Consider the following 20,434-nt stretch of genomic DNA (forward strand, 5'->3'; position numbering starts at 1 on the left):
GAGCTACAATTACAATTACTACAGCTTTGTATTTCCTCTGACAGTAAATATATCAATAAACCTAAATGTACCTAAGCCTGTTAGTTGTGTCCTGTTGTGTTTAAGAGTCACATATTGTTCTGTGCTTCATGTATACTTTATATCCATATTTCTAAATGAATTGTAATGCATAAATTAGGATTTTTTGGTATGTTAATGTAATGATCATATCAGCAATTAAAGATGTTTGATTTTATCCTGCTAATAAATACAATGTAATTTCAGTGTCTACTCAGAGTGTAAGTAATGAAGAAATCTTCCTTTCTTCTAGCATTGTGACTGCCAATAGCAGTCAAATGATTCACTCACTTAGACAAATGTATTTGTTGTAAGTCGTGTGAGTGTCTTACATGTGTGAGAGCTTCAGATACAGAATTATGACAGATATGCATTGGACTTTGCCTGAGCTGTAAAAAATTATAGAGTGTGACACGTGGCACATTAAAACGCTGTCACATGAGCAAAGTGAGACCTCTTACATTACCAAGCTTTCCCAAATACTGAAGTCCACCATGTGGTTATATTTGGAAACTGCATGCAACACTTTACTCAAGACTACTCATACAGGGTATTTTAACCTTTTTGAGACCATGCTTTGCTTGTTTGGAAAGGCTGAGGAAATCCTTTGCAGAAAGTAGCTACGAAGGGATAGAAACCCATTTGAAATGAGTGACGCCTTGCGACATGTCAAACCAATGAAATACCTTGCTTGGGCGGAGCTCCAAAAAAACATAATTAAATTTTCTTCCATTTTCTTCAATGTTGCAAGCTAGTGTACTGTAGGCAACGACTCTCTGTAAAATAGTCCTACCTGTTCAGAAAGGACGACACACATAACAACAAGCAACCATTCTATGCCATGTGGGGTCTCTCTGTCCAGTTCAATCCAAGCCAGATCGGCTAATCTAAAATTCTCCAGAACTTCAAAGGAGGTGTTAGAACAACGTGATTTGGAGGTATGGATACGCGAGATTAAGGATACCCAAACCTTTTCAGAGTGAGGACAGAGCTCTGATAATATGCTGTAGTGACCTATGTACTGTATAGTGCAAGAGTGCCCATCCAGAGGGTCGCAGTGTACTGTAAGCAAGGTTACAGCCCTACCTGTTGTACTGAGACTTCTAGCCAACAAATAAGAATACCTGCTCACTTGAGTGGCAGAGAGACACCCAGGTAATCAACACCCAGGAGGCCTGAAGCCGGGGACGACTACAGTTACACACCCCTGGCATAAGCCATTAAGAGTGATGAATGAAGATCCTGAAATGTTACATGAGGTAGTTCAAAATCTGGTAGTTCCATGACCCTCTCAGGACACTGCTGACATGGTCCTATTACATTCCTTAACCTTTGACACTGGGTGGCTAACTGATTTATTCTTCCAGCAGACAGCCAGACACACCCTTGGGTACAGCAGAGTAACAATAAGGCACAATTCCTTCATATTGAAATTCCTCACCACCCCTCTATCGCATCTCACCTCAGATACCGGGGCTGGGGCCAAGATGTCAAAGTCTCATTACATGGTCGATAGATTACAGATGATGTAAAGAGGCTTTTGTAAAAGGACAATATACAACTTGCAGATACTAAACATATGTAGTATAGTATCATATCTTATCATATCTGATCAGCAGCAACAACAGCAGGTCATGTACAGGTCATGTTTTGGTGTTTTTGGAGAGAACAAAAAGCGTCCCCGTTGTCTAAAGCTGAGGAGGTGCTGAGCAGTCTCTGTGGTGAACGAACATGCTGTTCCCTCACATAGCACAGGGTTGCGATCACTATGGAGAAAACAAAGAGCACCAGTGTGTGACAAGACTGCAGAGGCCATCAGAGAATAAACCCCATCGTTGCTGTGGACGGAATCATCCACCGACTACATGCCATCTACTCCCCAGAGCTATAAATATAGATAATGAGCGTTATCCTCTCCAGGTCCTACGGCAACAGAGGAGCAACAACACTGGCCCATGCCCATTAGCTCATTCTCATCCCATGGATAATGCTTACTGCTTGATAGGTGCTAAAGTGGATCAGCTGGGTATATAAAGGGTGTGAGTGATGCTCCACAGCTGAACAAAGCTTGTTTGTTCATGGAAATCCCTCCTCACGATGAGGCAGACTTTCTAAACTGTTTAGGAAAAATAGAGCAGTCCCTTTGTGTGGTGGGTAATTAAGTCATTAAATCTCACTCAGGCATTGGCATAAGATCCGTTTTCACGAGGGATTCAGAAAATCTAAAAGGGTTGGCTGCCACATTTTTTAGAACTTTTTTCTCCAGTACCATTCTCAGGCGATTCCTACGCCATGGCTGACCACAGTAAGATACTACCACGTCCTCTTTTCCGCCGAGATGTAAGTTGGGATGCGTTCCGTGAATGGACAGAGCCTAACCGCTTGTTCGAACAGGACTATGGCCTGCCTCCTTTCCTGGAACCTGGGGATGTGAACTGGATAGACTGGGCCAGGAAAAGGCTAGCATCCTCCCCATGGCCGGGGTACATGCGCTCTCCTCTCTTCACCACTTCCAGTGTTCAACCTCCTGCAGTGTCAAGCCCCAGGCTCCAAAGACAACTGTCGGGAGGAGTGTCAGAGATCAGGACAGGACAGGACAGCTGGAAGATCAGCTTAGATGTCAATCACTTCACTCCAGAGGAGATCACAATCACAACCAAGAACGGCTTCTTGGAAATATCAGGTAGAGAAAATATTTCCTTGGTTTGACAAACTGGAAAATGTTGAAGGAGTTGACTGGCAAACAGATGTAACTGCTTAGATTTTCTAAATCTGTCACAAGGATGGCACATACTGTATATTGATGTATACAATTCAATTGTTTATCAAAGGGATAAAAAGAGATTTCTCTTGTTCATTTCCAGGTAAACACGAAGAAAGACAGGATGAACATGGAACAGTCTCAAGGTGCTTCACGAGGAAATATAGGTAAGATGTACAATAGAAATTAGGTGACTAACAACGTTTTGATAAAGACTCAACCATCCATGAAAATGAAGAGCTCAACAATAGGGTCTAGAAGAGTAAAGAATGTGTAGAATTGAAAGTCATTACTGAATGTTGTTATAATAGGACATTCTAAAGAAGTTGTTAATTGTAAAGAAGTTGCTTGATATATGTAACCTCTTCACTGAATCATTGAGGATTTAGACTCATGACATAAAGTAACAATTCTTCCAGTCCAATTCATATTTTGAATCAATAGTTCAAGATAACAGCCATGGGAATTAAGTCAAATGTGTTTACCTTTATGCAACAATGAACCATTTGTTTGTTCAAGAAGTCACACAAGTTGATGCCTGTGTTGTGAGTAAATCCTCACTTGTGTCTTGAAGGCTGCCATCGGGTGTGGACTTGACCCACATCAGCTCGTCTCTGTCTGGTGAAGGTGTTCTGTCTGTAGAAGCACCCCTCCCCGGGTCAGTCACCAACCTCCCTGGAGAGATTATGATCCCTATTCAGATGAAGCAAGAACAGGAGCAGGGAAAGTGAAACCAGTTGCCAGAAGCTCCATCATAATTAGACTTAAAAGCATTGCTCTATTTTGGATACCTGATACAGTAGAGTGTCAACAACTTTTTTTGACACAAACATTCTTATTCATGTGTGCATGGACAGCATGTCACTTCTTGGCTTCATGATTTCATTTGCATTAAAGAAAACATTGAGTGGTCTCTAGTGGATGATATTGAAACCCCTGAACTTGATTCATTGTCATAGTAACCACAAGCTTGGCATGCTTTTATTACATGTACAGTAGGCATATACAACGATTAGCAAAACCAAGCTGAACATGATAATCAGACAGACTGTTGATTGTGAGAGATGAGATGTAGCTACTATCTCTTTACTGTCAAATGATAAATCATCTGGGAGTAACAATGACAACATTACAATGACCATACCACAGTTCTACTAAGCCTGCATTTCAAGGTTCTTATCTCTATGCATTCCATATCTTTAATGTTGAATAAAAGCAATACATAATCATCTGTTTTGTTATAATGTTATATCACAAAATATGTAATATAGTTTGTGAGTGGTCAGTCAGAGCCTGATAATTCTAGAGGTTTGATGTACAAGTAGACTGCAGAGTGTTTCATAAAGATGCTGTTTGAAGGTCGTTATCGGCTAGAGGACAGGTCAAACAAAAATGAGTGAGGAAGACCAGTGGGACGCGCAGACTGGGGACACTTGAGCTGAAGAGGGCTGCAGTCCCACTAGAGTCTATGGGTACTGAATGACTGTGTCACTCTGATCGTCTTGTGGCCCAGGGGAGGACAGAAGTTATGCCTGACCCAGCAGGGTCAGAGTGGATTGGTTAAGAGGCTACTGGTGACTTAGACAGAATACTGTATATGGGATCTAGGCACTTGTAAAGTAATACCACAGTCAACAGAGGAGATGCCAGCAGTCAAATAGGCCTTCAAGCAACTAGGAGGACACTTGAGATGACCAGGCAATGAGACGACCAGCCAATCTAACACAAGACAGGGAAAGTCAGGCATCAGACAACACACATCAGCAGCACAGACTGAACATAAACCCAGGGATATGGATGGAAGGTATAAGAACTGCATGAGAATTAATATATGATATAATGATATAACACATGATTCCTACAGTAAATCAGTTCCTTGACACAATATGCTGTAAAAATAATGGGGTGAAAAGCAAGTTGTCAGCTTTGGGAGGCACCTCATCCCATTATCTAAGAGTAATTATTAGCAGTGCCATGACAAGTACAAACAAATAATATTGCAGCAATAGGATATTGGATATTTGTTGCTGAGCCATACAATATGACCCTTTAGGAATTGGCGTATTTTCCTCATGGTGGCACTGTTGTCCTGCATTTCCCTTGAGCCTTGAAACTTGCTTCTCTAAGCAAATCACTTTATTTTAGAATATGATTGAATATGGCCTAATACACACCATAACTATCACTTCCCTCATGTGAAAGTATAATTAACCATGTAAGACGCTTTACGAAATGACAAGAGAATCAGTAGTACTGTAAGAGAACCAGAACCAAACCTGAAGTCCATTATCTGTTGACTATCTTGCCGATGAGGAAATTGTTGCATAACTTTAGTATAGGTAGCTTTAATAATTGTTCATGACTAGGCCTGTATGATAGGATGTATTAAATAATCATAACATTTTAAAGATATCCATAATGTTGAGAAAATACCAAAAAGTAGTTTGTCAATAGCGTAATTTGCTCTACAAGGTTGTAAAGATGTCTGGTCAAGTCTGGTGGTTACAAACAACTGTTGTTTTTTTTGCAACTGAACCAGTTAAGACCATCTCCAATAAAACAACATGTACACATGTGTAGTTCACAGCAGGCTAACCATTTGATTTATCATCTTAAAGGGGCAATATGTAATTGTTACATCGATTTTTTGACTTTTAAATTAACAATATATAGCCATCTATAAAGATATAGGAATATAGGAATATAAGAATATAACTTAGAAATGCCTTTTGAGATTAGTTCAACTGTCTTAACCCATCAGAACCCAAAACATAAGCTTGTTTTACTCCATTGTTTGTAAACAATGCAATTGTAAACAAACACTGTCTAGCTTCAAAACATGGTTAAAACTATAATTTTGATCCCATGCATGGTCAATCCTTCTATCCATAGCTCAGTCTATGAAATTGAGATTCCAGCCCCATCCCTCAGCTGTTTACCAAAAAATTGGCGGGTAGCCCACTTTGTTGTTGTTTGACTTACAGATTGCACCTTTAAAGGCTGTCCAAGTTTTACATACATGAACCATAACTATACAAACTTTTGGATGTTCAACTGTTTTCATTAAGCAGCCCATGAGTGATGTTGAAGAAGAACATGCCTGTACAGTACACATTAGTCCTAGTCATTAGATACATCCACAGTGGACAGTGACAGCTTTTTAAACATGTCAGGGCAGCTGCTTCAGTGGCTCAGGCAGGTCCTAATGCCAAGTCACAAGTTAGAGGGGCACAGAGGGAAACAACACTGAATGAAAGGAGATCTAGTGCTAAAACCTGACCACGAGTGTTTAAGGAAACAGTGGCACCCAGTGTTTGAGTTGAGGATGGTCACATGCAGTAGTATGTTTTACTGTATATGTTGGTTACATTCAAATTTAGGGTAAAGCAACGACAACATTTAAACAAATATTGCAGGACTTTTCTCACTTCCCAGTCCTCAGTTCTTGCTGTTGACGATGATGAAGTTGCCTTGTAATGAGTTCCCATCAGTCACTGCTATATTGTGGGCATCTGATATCCCCTTTTAACTGATATGCTGCCATTCTGCTGTTGACCGATCCAGTAGCTTGTTGTGACAAACCACTTAGCATTGTGGGTCTCAGGTGGGAAAAAAGGATAGGTGTTAACACTCAACTGATATTGTCATTGAGTGACATTTTGTCTGTAGTGGTTATTCATTTGGGTGCTTTCTTTTGTCATATGTTAACCACCCCCAAGGCAAGAATGACCCATACAGAAGGTATCCATCACTCATGGTATCCCGTTTTTTGTTTAACCTGTAATTCTTATTGTTCCACTTAAATAAGGCAACATACACAGAAAGAAACTGACACGGATAAAAGCAACATTAATCGGTAAATCAGAAGACAGTCACATCACATCAGGTGAATGATTATAACTTTGAGATTGAAGTGGGAAGCAAAAGCAAGAAACAAACAAACAAACAAACCACAATCCTTTTGTACAACTAGATGACTGGATTTCTACTGTATATCCTTTTAAAATGCTCACTAAATAAATGCAAATTACTGCAATATATGTAGAAAGTAATCTGATTAAGAACGTAATCTGTGCAGTAGGACAGGCCACTTAAAATATATTGCAGATTTTTTGAGCTAGTATTCACAAGCATATATTCATATGATTTCACACTATCAATTCCATTGTAGATGCTTAGGTATTAAGGTACTGGTATAGGATTATTCAGACAACATAAAACGGATTGAAATGAAGGCTCAATCACACTACATATACTGTAAGAGGCGACATTAGACCGGTAATTTGGAGCTCACCAATTGTATTCCTCAACAAGATCCAGTGGATGAAACATTGCAGTGTCTCTTTAAATGAAAGGGGAGTGAGAGGGATGGAGAGATGACATAGAAGGCTCTAGAAGCAACCATCCTGCACAAGTGAGCACCAATATCTGACTGAAAATGCATTGGAATATACAGTAGAAGGGAACATCTGTTTAATTACTGTACCATTGTCACAGGATAAATAGGCTTTGGATGCGTCTCTTTTGATTTGCATATTTTCACAGATCACATCATGCATTATCATGGGAATACAGGAAAAAGAAATGTAGCTCCCCATAATTTTTTGATGTGATTTTGTGGTGAAGAAGAGGAGGGCAAACAATCTCTCTTTGTCATTTTTCTCCTCTTCTTTTTTCCCCCCTTGATTGTGTGTGATAGGCATTGCATAATTCACCCTTTCCCACCGGATCCATTTGGTTCCTCCTCCTCCTCAGGAAGTGGAGACGCCAGAGACAAGGACTGCCTTCAGCTCCTGCCTCCTTCCTGACTGTGCCTGTGATCGCTCTGCCATGCCCTGTTCTCTTTTAGCCAGGAGCTGCAGGCCGTAGTGAGGGACCACGCAGGGGAAGGATGCATTTAAAGCAGGATGTGTGCTGGATGCTGGGAGACACGGCAGTGATAGCAGCAGCAGCAGCGAGCGCGGAGGGCCTGGGAAGCGCCCACCCCCTCTCTCTCCTCCTTTTCCTCCCCCCCTGCAGGACCATGCTTGCGTGAGGGATGAGGCTGTGCACAGGAACGCCAGGCCAGAGCTGCGGCCTACTTCTTCTCACAAGAGCCGGGCTCTCGACTGCAAGATCTGTGAACGCTTTGCCACCATCAAATCAGCATCTTTGGTAGGCAGGCTCCCTCTCCCCGCCGTTTGCATAAGAAATAGGGGGGGGTCTCTCTCCGTCCTCTCGGCTGCACATCTGTAGTCATGGCAACCGGATCCCGTTAATGAGTGTCATTTTTTCCATCCTCCGTTTCCCTCTCTGCCTCTTCTTCTATGTGTGTGTAATTGTTTGACATTCTACTAAATCTCTTTCGATATCTGTTTAGATGTCATGTCTGTTTGTTCTTGATTTCAAGCAGTGTGTTGCCATGTCTCTACCATTTCCATCTCAGAATAGCAGGCTTGCATACAAGGCTTATTCCTATTGAGCCTTCCATTTCTGGCTACATATTTCATAGACACAATTATATTTACACAGTTATATGTCTATTATGATGTTCAAGGCATCCCCTTATGTTCATGTATAAGTGGTTTATTGATATATGGATGCTAGTGTTATGATATTTGTATAAAATCTGAGCCAAGTGGCCATGATCAATCAGTGCAGATTCTTATGCCCTGACCAAGGCTATCCACTGTAGCAAGCTGTAGCTAATTACATGCTATATATACTGTATAGACTGTTTCTATATATACAAGGTATATATATATATATATATATATATATATATATATATATGTTTGTGTGTGTGTGTGTGTGTGTGTGTGTGTGTGTGTGTGTGTGTGTGTGTTGTTTTGTTGCCATAAGTCACGTATTATTTCATTAATTAAAATAATTGAAATAATTGAAATAATTAATTGATTGGACTTTCTGTGGATGTGCTCAGTGACTACAGTTGTAATTTGAGCATAGTTAGTGTATTATGGATGGAACCATGTATGGAACCATGTATGGAAACTCTTTACAGGGTGACATTCAAGCCCTGTGCTCGACAGTGAGCTCTTTCCACTTAAAGTAAAGCCAAAGCAAAGATATTCAATTTGGCCCAGGTATACACAATTATTGTTATTGTTATAATTGCAATGCATTATGTTTTTGCATGCAAACCAATATGTATTTGTTTGTGTATTACAGTAGTTCTATTTGTTTGTCCAACATTCAGTTTGAATGTTCATATTGGCTATAATCCTCCTTCTCAGGCTGCAACACTTTGATATCTCTCTCTCTCTCTCTCTCTCTCTCTCTCTCTTCCTCTCTCTCTCCCTTTCTCTACTTCCTGACCCCTGGCTCCAGGTCACCAGGTAGATCCAGGAGCATGAGCAGGACTCTGAGCTGCGGGAGCAGATGTCTGGGTACAAGCGCATGCGGCGGCAGCACCAGAAGCAGCTGATCGCCCTGGAGAACAGGCTGAAGGCGGAGATGGATGAGCACAGGCTCCGGCTGCAGAAGGAAGTGGAGACCCACGCCAACAACACTTACATTGAACTGGAGAGACTGGCCAAACGGCACGCCGTTCACACCGACAAAGAGGTGAAGGATACTCTACATACAGTACAGTACAGTACAGTACAGTACAGTACAGTAGGTCCTGGTTGGTATGCATGATCTGTACAATTGAAGATGGTCCAGCTTCTTTGTTAGATGGCATATTTAGTACCAATATGCCTCGTCAGCGTAATGTCAGAATGTTTGACAGCACAACTCATTGAGGTGACAATAGTCATGATTCTGGAACACGTTTGTGTATTCACACACAGATCAAGGCAGCTACATCCGAGGAGAGGAGGATCCAGCAACAGATCATAGCCCAGCAAAAGAAGGAGCTGACCATGTTCTTGGACAACCAGAAAAAAGAATACAGACTTTGCAAAGACAAGATCAAAGAGGTGAACACAGTCTTCGTTTACAGTTGTTCCTTTAATAAATAAAGCAGCTAGAAACACTGATGCATTTTCTAACATGACCCATATTCATAGGAGCAGAGGTCGTATTTCACAGGATTTGATCCTGTTTTCAAACCTTGCCTCTTACCTACTGTAAGCAAGACATTGCCATTTACACATTTTAATGATTTGACATTTGGTGTGGCTATCTTTAGCACTAAGCCCTGATTGTGTACTGTGTGTTACAGGAGATGAGCGAGGACCCTAGTACACCCAAGGAGGAGAAGCAGGAGCGTCTGTCCAGGCACAAGGAGACGGTGCAGCGCTCGCAGGCTGAGGAGGAGGCCCATCTCCTGGCCCAGCAGAGGATGGTCTACGACAGGAGCTGCCGGGCCCTGAAACGCAGGACACTGGTCAGGAGGCACGAGTTTGAGCAGGAGCAAATGAGAGAGGTAAAGTTCCGATCCGACATTTCGCTAACACACCCACACAACATACAGTACTGTACAGTGCCCATGATGCTCTGCCATTTTACATCTATCAGCTAAAGTATGATTTTATTTTCAATTCACATGCACGTGCTCCAGTGACAGACCTTGTATCCCATCTTCTTTTGTTAGCTAGTTTACTTTGTAGAAAGACTAATAGAAGTACAGTGTATCTTGAAAAAAACCCTCATAACTGATGACATCGTGATGACATCTAAACATGACAAACACATGTTACAGGAGCTGAATAAAAAGAAGACCCAGAAGGAGATGGAGCAAGCTCTGATGATCCGGCAGGATGAGTCCACTCAGGAGCTGGAGCGGCGGCAGCTGCAGACGCTGCAGAGGCTGCGTGTGGAGCTCATCCGCCTGCAGCACCAGACAGAGCTGGAGAACCAGGAGGAGTACAACGGCCGTCGGCAGAGAGAGCTGCACAGGAAACATGCCCTGGAGCAGCGGCAGCAGCCCAGAAACCTCAAAGTGCGTAGAGTTCATGGTAGATGCTAAGTGGGATCCTTGGGATGACCCTTCCCTAAATCCGAACCCTTACCTTCACTTTTACCCTAACCCTAACCCTAACCTTAACCATAACCATAACCGTAACCATAACCCTTATCTAACCCCAACACTAACCTTTACCATAACCCTTACCTTAACTGTTTTAAATCTCAACTTCAATAGTTGTCAGAGTTAGCATTTAGCTAGGGTTTATACAGTACAGCAGATATACTGTACATTTGGTTTACTATGAGCCAATGATGAAACATGAGGTTATGGTTTACGGTTAACTCAGCAGGAGTGGGTCTAGTTACGATGTGGGTCTCACATCGTAAATCCAAACGTTAAAAAGAGATTTCAGAGCTATGACCCGTTTTGTGGATTACACAGTTCCAGATTATGTACAGGTACTAGTTTAAGATCAATAATTAGGATGACTTATCAAACCATGCTCACGCCAACCATACATTCAATAGTTGGATGAAGATGAAGATGCATTTCAGATGCATTTTTACTACATATTTGTTTCTCCCTCTGAAGACATTGGAGATGCAGATCAAGAAACAGTTCCAGGACACATGTAAGGTGCAGAACAAGCAGTATAAAGCCCTGAGGAACCATCAGCTTGAGGTCTCCCCCAAGAGCGAGCACAAGGCCATCCTAAAGACGCTAAAGGAAGAGCAGACACGCAAGCTCGCCATCCTGGCTGAACAGTACGAGCAGAGCATCAATGAGATGATGGCCTCACAAGCGGTACGAACGATTCACTCTGAAGATGAACAAATGACTACGACAGTTCATACAGTATGTACCTGTAAGCATGTTCAAGCATGTTTTTGGTCATTTTCTCTCTCATGGTCTACAGATGCGTCTTGAGGAGGAGCAGGAGGGGGAGTGCCAAGCACTGAAGCAGCAGCTGCAGCAGGAGATGGAGCTCCTGGACGCCTACCAGAGCAAGACCAAGGCCCAGACAGAGGCCCAACACGAACAGGAGCTGCAGAAGTTGGAGCAGAAGGTCTCCTTACGTAGAGCCCACCTGGAGCAGAAGGTTGGTTTCTGTTATTTATGTTATTTTAGCAGGTAAAGAAGAGTAAACTTTTACATAACAAGTTACATTTACATTTCACTCTCAAAAGGAAAGACATGTAAGATGCTCATATGTCAAACTATTATACATCATCGTTAATGTAATACATCATAATTACGGTTGCAGATTGAAGAGGAGCTGGCCTCACTTCAGAAGGAGCGCACTGAAAGAATCAAGCACCTGTTTGACCGGCAGGAGAGGGAGATGGACACTTTTGATGCAGAGAGCTCACGGCTGGGGTTTGGGAGCTTAGGATCCCTGGACTTCCCCAAGGAGGACGACAGATGAAAGTGGATGTGTGTGTGTGTGTGGAGGACCTGACTCTTCACTGCTGATGTATGGTGTAGACACACGTGCCTGCACTGACTCACTGTCAACTTGACCATCGTCACATCCACAGTGACAACGCTGGAAAACTCTCTCTCTCCCTCTCCCTCTCCCCCCCCCCCTTCTCAACAGTCTTTTAGATATCACATCATAGCATTGAGATGTTATGTGCAATGGGAACTTCTTTTGTGACACTCAAAGGAGGAAAATAAAACAAAATAATCCACAACAACAAGTCAAACCAAGTGTGTGTACTGTAATTCAAAAAGTAATGCGTTGGCGATTACAAGAAAGAAATGAACATCAAAAATAAGAACAGACTTTCTCCTCCCATGCCATCATCCTCCTTTTGGTATGAATTGAGTAAATTCAGGAAATTTTAGTAAAAAATAGCACTTTGATATGTTTAAGTATTATCCCATCATGTTCATATGATGCTTAAAGCGTATGTTACATTGAGGGACATTGCGATTGTGGAATGTGGGCTGCGGACTCCACCGTGGTGTTTAGCTGCTTTGTCTTTGTTTCTCTCACTGAATGTGAATAATACTGTATGTATATACTGTAAGCTAACAGAGGGTATTGGAATGGTGTGAGATCTTGTATGTAGACAGTTTTATGGAGAGCTTTTTACATACTTCCATATTGTGCTAAAGCATACTGTATGGTCCTTCACTTTTTAAAAGAAATTACAGTACTTTCTTTTATTCATTGTTCAGTATTTAGGATTAATTGGCATCAGTTTGATCAAGCTGTGTATTTTATCACAATGATTCAACTCAGTAAAAACTGCTTATTATTGCATGCACTTTAAAGACAAATTCAGGTTGTGAAGTGAAGCATGAATCTGTCCGAGATTTTAGCCGTTTGTAAATAAAAGTGGTCATAGCATTTTTGTTTTAATGCCTATTGATAGTGGACATAAGCGCCATATTTAATATGACAATTTCACAAATGCCTTTATTTAAGTTGTGCCTACCAAGCTGTTTTTATTTGTTGTTGTTGTTCTATTTATTTTGTTTAGCACGGCCAGCACCATTGTATGTTCCATCCAAAATTGTGAATCATTTGATGTTCACTAATCAAAGGTCTTGTAAAGAGAAATGGTGAGAATTGTGCTGTATAACTTTTGATATAAATATTTGTATTTGAGAACATTAATAGCAGATACAAAAGCATTGGTCATTACTGATGACGGAACTTCACATTATAATCAGAAATATGTTTTTTCTTTTCTTATAAATAGAACATGGTCATATAGTAGATACACATACTTAAAATCCAAACCCCTAACAACTTTTATCAGATTGTATAAATGCAGTATAATGCTATTACAGAATTACTGTAAGTACATGGACTCATTGATTTCTTAAAGCTGTCTGGTTATGGTTAACCCAGCCGGTTGTTGCTATGGTCTGGGTTGCATTTAAGTCATTGGTGTTTAGTAACCAGATTTATAATGTTTTGCAGTGTTCATGGTCGTAATTGAACCTGAGGTTGCACAATGTTTCTATTACAATGTCTAGGAAGGAAATTGTGAGGTGCTCGATTTCTAATACCACCATTAGCCTTTGTAGTTCTTTGACATACAGTATACAGAGGACTAGATTGAATGCCTGTCCATGGATGTTACAAAACATGTTGAAGTGTTCAGTGTGAGCAGTTTTGAACATTGTTGAGATCTTGAATGCAACCCTGGTAATTTCACGGATACTCTCTGACTTGCCCCCAAATCTTTTGTTATTAAATCCTAGAACTCATATCAATGATCTAAAGTCATGCTCTTCATAGAGTTGGACTGGTTAAGTGAGAATTGTATAACATCTGACACACAGACATTAAAGAGAACTTCTGAAATTCAAATTACATTTATAAACACTTCATGGAATATTTTAATGCATTGTTGATAACTCCCTCATATCCTATACTGATGACATAGAATAGCCAGATTCACAGGGGGTACAGGTGATCCATAGGCCCTACATTCTGGAATCATTTGCAGTATGTAATCTACTTTACTTTGGATAGGGCATGTTACAAGGTCAGAAGGCCCCTCATGTGTTTGTGACCTTTGACATCTTTACCAAGCTATATGACATGTGGTAGTTTACCTCTCTCATGACACCATGAAGCTCTTTATCTGGTAACAGCTGAAGCTTTCTTGACAAAATGGTTGAGATCCATATGCTTTTGTTTCTTGGAACATGTGGGAGACTGGTTTAGGCCTGTAATGAACCAAGCTGTTTGTGTGGACTACAGTTATTAGAAAGAATATGTATTTAGCTAGAATAAAGGGGACTTTCCTAAACATACCCACACAACATTTCCTGTGTGGTACAGAGATGAAATAAAATAGATTACCTTGAAACAAGATGTCTGCATCAACATCCTGCATCCAATGTCAATACTCCCCTGAATGAATGTGGTACCATTTTCATCTATCCCATATGGTCAAATGCTATATATATTATACATACTGTATGGGCCTATTTGCAATTCATACTTTATGCAACAGAGGGAACAGTCCAAATCTCCCATAGTGTTGCTGTAACTTTGTGGTGAGAGAAGTTACAATGTGGTGCTTCCTGTGTCTTTGATGTCCTTGGGGAGGGGCTTTTCACTTCATGTCTGTATGAACTGGCACGAATTCAATTGTTAGTTCCTAGAATTGTTGAGTGGCTGGGGCATCAGCAGCAAAATGCTTTTATACCATTGGGCAAATGGAAAGTACCCAGGGATGGTAGAAGCGCTGTGGTAGGGGTGGTCTACCCTTACCTGAGATATGCTGACGAGACTGTGGCAGCGTCTGGGTTCCCCCTTACTATTCTCAAGCAGTCAGTGGTGTCTTGTCAGGAAAAAAATAAGCCACCTTTGAAATGCAGCTCTGTAAAGTAGATCAAAGTCATGAAAAGTGAAATGAATGCAGTCTCTGCCACCCAACGTACATGACTCTCACACATAGCAACACTAGACTAAAGAAACCTACCTCACAAAGATTTAGACATTGTCTGATCTGTCTGTTAAGTTTACATCAATAACTCGTTGGAAGCCTCTATGTGGACTATAGTTTGCTACTCCCACCAGTACTGTGTATATTTTGCCTGACAAGAATAGCTATGCCTGCTTATTTCCCTTGTCACATCATCCTTAGTGACTTTCTAAGTGATGATGGAGATTACTAGGTAAACCATTAGATATATCTGTCTGAGGTCATCCCCATGAGATCATCCCCCATGTCTTTTGAAGAGTCCTCTATGACCAGACCCACAAATATGAATTGCATGGGAGTGGCACAGTGTGAAATTTCCACTGATCCCAGAGGCTAGATGAGTCAGGTAGAAGTTGCCAATAAACAGTTGCAATAGACCATCATGTTTTTCAAAATGTTGAAGTTTAGGAAAACCTTTTCCGGTGTAATTTCATGAGTCGTCACTGATCAGTGTTTGACATCGAAGTCTGGTCTGCGGTTAAACAATGAGGCAATCCATCTATTGACTACAACAATCATCTGACCAGCATTTTAACTATTCCCAGATGATGAAAAACTTGCATCTCTGACAAAGTGTTATACTGACAAAGAGAGGGCATTACCCTCAGCATGTGTTGTGGTGACATGGTCGCCTGGCCTAGTTAAGCAACCCCAGTGACCCTCTCTTTACGCACTAGAGAAAGCCTCTGATGGAGCAACTCTTCCTGTGAACTCACAGCTTCCTGTACTGTAAGCACACATGCGCTTGTTTTTCATGAATCTGAGAAAGTGTAAAGGGTCTTAAACGGACACAATCTATTTAATGTATTTCCATTTTTGATAAGAGCACAGTAATACAGAACTCTCGTAATGTCAGCACCCGTGTAGCTCTCGACTACTCACAACTATATCATAAACTCAAGATAAGAGTGGACACAAATAATACATGCAACATCCTTCATAAGACTATTAGAAAAAAAGTTCAAGGTCTTTAGTTCAGAGATAGGCCTACTTTTGACCAACATACTGCATGTGGTACACTGAATACAATGATTAATCTGACATCAAAGCATTGTCGTGTTGAGCTTAGACGGTTTGATATCAGCTAGAATGTAATAATGTCTTTATCATGAAATTGAGACATGACTACAACCACACTCATCACATCACTTGCATCCTGACTTACTCTAATGCAACTTATTAGTCATTCACTAGGGGGCGATAGCACTGACAAATCTACAATGAACTGCTGAACTCAGAGTGGATGGTGATGTCAGTCATTGGTGTGAAACAAATTACCTCATAGGTGCTTACAAAATTACTAACTATTGTACACTTTGCTACAAAAATAGAACTCAAAGAATATAATATTCAGATGTCAGATGTGTGAATGTATGTACATGTTCAATTTAATCATAAATAGACACACCTGCAATACATACACACTGTAGATAAATGAACGTCATCCATACTGAATAATAATGAAGTCAGTGAGGGACATACTTATTTATGTCCATATGAAAATGACAAAAAAATAATTTCTGAAGAAAAAAAACATTCTGGGAAATTTAGTTGCTTCACTCACAGCACGTCATTTCCTCTGATGACAACTGTGTGGTTTCAGTCTTTAAAAAGTTGTTCAGGGGAGTGATCATGACTAGTCTGAGCACTTGGCCTATATCACTGTGTGGGAAATGTATGGTCATGTAATGAGCATGTATCTCCAGCTGTCCATGTCACAACCAGCAACAAGTAAGTACAATAACAACATATTTATTTCATATAGGCTACTGCAAAACTCTCTTTGGACATATGTAAAATCTTTTGCTTTGCTGTGATATCACTTTCCATCTGGGGGCAGGTACTGTACTGTGGCTGTATTAATTCTCTGCATGATTGGACACCTGTCCCTATTTTGGGAATGAATGAATGCATTTGTACTTTACAGGTGCAAATTAGGTCCTCTGCTCATTATAACAAAGCAACTTATTGCAACATGTCTGACTATTTCAGTACTTCTCTAGTACGTGTAGTTTAGATTCTCATGGAACACAGCAAGTCATGTAACTGAGTGATAAGGATGTTTGCGTCATTGATCACAATTGTCACATTTCTCCTTCTCTTTAGCATTGCTCTCTCTCCTATTGGTTATGGCTATTGATACAACAAGAGGCGACACATCATGTAGGAGACAACACTGTGGGAGTTCCCTGCAAAGAAGTTTGAAGCTTTCCAGGCTCACACACAAGGAATCTACTGACCTCCTAAAAACATATGTAAGTAGAGAATCATACGTGTAATTCTCTCTCTAGTATCATGTAGCCTCATGCAATGAATCTGAGCACAGTCTAGTGGAAAATCTAAAGTAACTTGTAGGCATACAGTGAAAATACTGTATATTTTTTATTGAGTAGCCATTGGTTGACAGTTTTAACAGTGTGTTTGACTGAACTTGACTGTCATAGTTCACACTTAATCATAGTGGTTACAGTAACATTGAAATACCTGACAGAAATGTGATTAGAAATGTATGCTCTTATTGCTTGTGTAATCAACATTGAAATGTCAGAAATGTGCTGTGCCTATCAAAGGGTTTGGGCTTAGAAGCTTTTTTTAATGTTCTGTGAGATATAACTTACACCTGTACCAAATCCATTTGAATTTGGATCCCAACTGATCACACTCCGTTTTGTGAATTGATCTGCAGAAGGCCAGTCAGGGAGACATGTCAGAGCTGTTCTGCAAGATGTCAATCAATAACGTGCCTGACCCAAACATTTCTGGCCTGGATCCATCCGAGCGGATGCTGAGCACCTACTCCCACTTCAGGGCCTTTCTGCCACACCTCAGGAGGGTCACCGAGCAACAGACAGACTTACAGACAACCTCAAGCCCCCTGCTGAGCGAGCTAACCAATGCCTATAACCACACCAGTGGCCTGGCCAACCAAATAAACTGCATTTACCAAACTGTCTTCCCAAACATGCCCATACCAGAACCTGTAGATGGGCCGACATCAGTCCCCCCTTCCCAGAATGTATTCCAACAGAAGGTTTATGGCTGTGTGGTCCTGAGGAGATTCAAAGAATTCCTGTCACAGGCTACGCGTGAACTAAGGACCCTGAAAGGCCAAGTTTGCACAAGGAGGACTTAGGAATGTGCACTTTTCTGAGGATGACATCCAGTGGACATGCCCAGTCACTTTTACACATGCACACTCATTATGAGTTGCCAGGTTGAGACAAAAGGATAACTGAGTATCAAGGTGACTGACTGACTGATGATCTTTGTCTAGGTCTTTATTTATTCTATTTATTATTTATTTCTACATGTGTCTTTGTAAAACAGGAAGACCTTGAATAACATAAAATGTTTTTGTCGATAATATGTTAAATTATGTCCAATAATATAACGGTCATGCAATACTGTTGAATGGTCTGAGATACTGTGATATTTGTGATACTGTATGTACCTGCTATATGTACCTGCTGAGCACAGTACATTTAAAAGAGAGAAATTAAAAAGTTCTGTAAAAACTTTAAGAGTAGCATACTGTCCACAGGCTGTCCCAACATGAGAGGTTATTGTCAGCCAGGAAGCTCTTGAGACGCTGACTCTGTGATCTCAGCTCACTATGACGCATTGAAGACAGCACAGCATCAGATAGGAAAGATTTTGTGAAACTGGCTGGCTGTCTGGCCAGTCACAAGGTGTGGGTGTTGGTGTGTATGGGTCAGATATAGTACTGTATGTGCATGTACAGTGAGTGTGTGTGTGTGTGTGTGCTGACACTGGTGCTGGCTGTACCAAAGGATGGGTCATTATTTATTTAGATAGTCCACTACATACAATATAATCTATATATACTATAGCGAACTAAGAATTGATCCATTTAATCAAACAGGTGTCAACTGTAGCATGCGAACTAAAGCTTGGGAAGCTGGAGGTCAACAGAGGAGGTCGCTGTCTGCATTATAAATACAAATGATCGTTTGAAAATCAGCTTAACTAGATCATTTAAAGTGAATTTTTCAAATCAAGAGGTACAGACAAATGCCAACAGAGACTTATCATCTATCCCTTCCTCAGGTCACGAGCTTGCTTAAAACTGGAAGTTGAGGAGGAATTCACTCTAGGTCATGAATCAAGTTCCCTGTTTTAACCCAGGACTTTATTTAAAGCCCAGAACCAAGTGGGTACGTCTGGTGTAATGTCATGATGTAATGTTTAATACTTAGATGCACTGTATTCATCCTAAGAAGTGAAGGTGTTTGGTGTAATTTAAACAGAGGATCACAGTACATTTTGGATTGCATCGGATTGAAAATACTTCATTACCAAAATGATTAAATTGTGCCAAGGCACTGCATGTAGCTCTCAAGTTCAAAATAAGACAAAGGTCATACACAAACCCTGAAAGGGAGAGGATTACAAAAACTCAATGTCAGCTAGAAATCTGTCAACAACTTTCTGAAAAATAGGGAAGACATTTTGGGAGGAGTGTCTGCAGGAGTGTGTACATGAGTTGTACATGAGTTGTTGAGAAGCACTGATTCTCAGTTATACTGAGAAAACAGTTGGAGTTGAAAAGACGTCAGAGGGATTGGGTTTGTGGTTTGTTGTTCATGGTTAAGAGAGGTAAGTTAAAGGGGAGAACCCCTGACCACTTCTCACTTCTCACATACTGTGATGTACAAATATGACTCAGGGAGAGTAACATAAACATATGGGTCTGTGGGACAAGAAAATACGATAACTCATCAGACACTTTTTGGCTAAAGCTTTTGTATTTCAATTTTACACAGTCAAAGTGAGGATTTCACAACCATGATAAATATAATTTCCCAATCCAAGATTTTATTTTACAAACATGTATAACAATTCGAATGCAATAATGAGCTGGAATATAAAGAAGACTGTAGGGGCTAATTGAAGTCAATACAGATGTGACCACATTCAATCAATCAAATCCATACCTGCTTTCCATATGTTGTTGAAGAGCAGATAATGAACAAGAACTAGACATTTTCCTTAAATGGATGTATGGACGGTAGGCCTACATAATTGTACAGTGCATAATATCATGTATTTGAATAATACAAAGCATAGGGAAAGTCAATTTCAATATGAATGCGCATGAGATTTTTCACATTCTTTGGTCGCTAGAGGGCAGCACAGACTAATAATCATGTAAGAGTGTACCTCTTTTAACCCTAATCTGTTTATGTTTTTGTCTTTTTTTCAGTACTCCTGAATCATCAGTGCATATATTTGTTCTCTCGAACACAACATTGCTAAATATTTAATAAAACATGACAAACATAAATCATA

The 20,434-nt window shown here is 40.6% G+C and overlaps 3 protein-coding genes across 3 annotated transcripts; all 3 read left to right on the forward strand.

The window, feature by feature from the left end:
* Window positions 1–2,349: 2,349 nt before the first annotated feature.
* On the forward strand, window positions 2,350–8,279 carry LOC310805174 (heat shock protein beta-1-like; the record flags this gene model as incomplete). Its single annotated transcript, XM_083670753.1, has 6 exons — window positions 2,350–2,740; window positions 2,922–2,985; window positions 3,393–3,545; window positions 7,668–7,686; window positions 7,838–7,972; window positions 8,244–8,279. The coding sequence occupies 6 exons, from the start codon at window positions 2,350–2,352 to the stop codon at window positions 8,277–8,279; spliced, it is 798 nt and encodes a 265-aa protein (XP_083526879.1).
* taok3b (TAO kinase 3b) lies at window positions 7,856–12,096 on the forward strand (the record flags this gene model as incomplete). Its single annotated transcript, XM_083670888.1, has 8 exons — window positions 7,856–7,972; window positions 9,146–9,382; window positions 9,610–9,738; window positions 9,984–10,187; window positions 10,464–10,703; window positions 11,262–11,474; window positions 11,587–11,769; window positions 11,935–12,096. The coding sequence occupies exons 2-8, from the start codon at window positions 9,197–9,199 to the stop codon at window positions 12,094–12,096; spliced, it is 1,317 nt and encodes a 438-aa protein (XP_083527014.1). The 5' UTR covers window positions 7,856–7,972; window positions 9,146–9,196.
* A 4,677-nt stretch (window positions 12,097–16,773) lies between these two features.
* Window positions 16,774–18,609, forward strand: m17 (IL-6 subfamily cytokine M17). The gene is made up of 3 exons (XM_083669505.1): window positions 16,774–16,855; window positions 17,231–17,379; window positions 17,811–18,609. The coding sequence occupies exons 1-3, from the start codon at window positions 16,798–16,800 to the stop codon at window positions 18,255–18,257; spliced, it is 654 nt and encodes a 217-aa protein (XP_083525631.1). The 5' UTR covers window positions 16,774–16,797; the 3' UTR covers window positions 18,258–18,609.
* Window positions 18,610–20,434: the final 1,825 nt, after the last annotated feature.

This window comes from Argentina silus, assembly GCF_951799395.1.
Source record: "Argentina silus genome assembly, chromosome: 5".
In the NCBI taxonomy this organism is placed as follows: domain Eukaryota; kingdom Metazoa; phylum Chordata; class Actinopteri; order Argentiniformes; family Argentinidae; genus Argentina; species Argentina silus.

Excerpts from the sequence above, each read along its gene's own strand:
- m17 (XM_083669505.1), top strand. The coding sequence starts at position 16,798 with ATGTATGGTCATGTAATGAGCATGTATCTCCAGCTGTCCATGTCACAA. Across the intron at positions 16,856-17,230 it reads CATGTCACAACCAGCAACAA|CATTGCTCTCTCTCCTATTG; the intron begins GTAAGTACAATA and ends CCTTCTCTTTAG. Across the intron at positions 17,380-17,810 it reads CTGACCTCCTAAAAACATAT|AAGGCCAGTCAGGGAGACAT; the intron begins GTAAGTAGAGAA and ends ATTGATCTGCAG.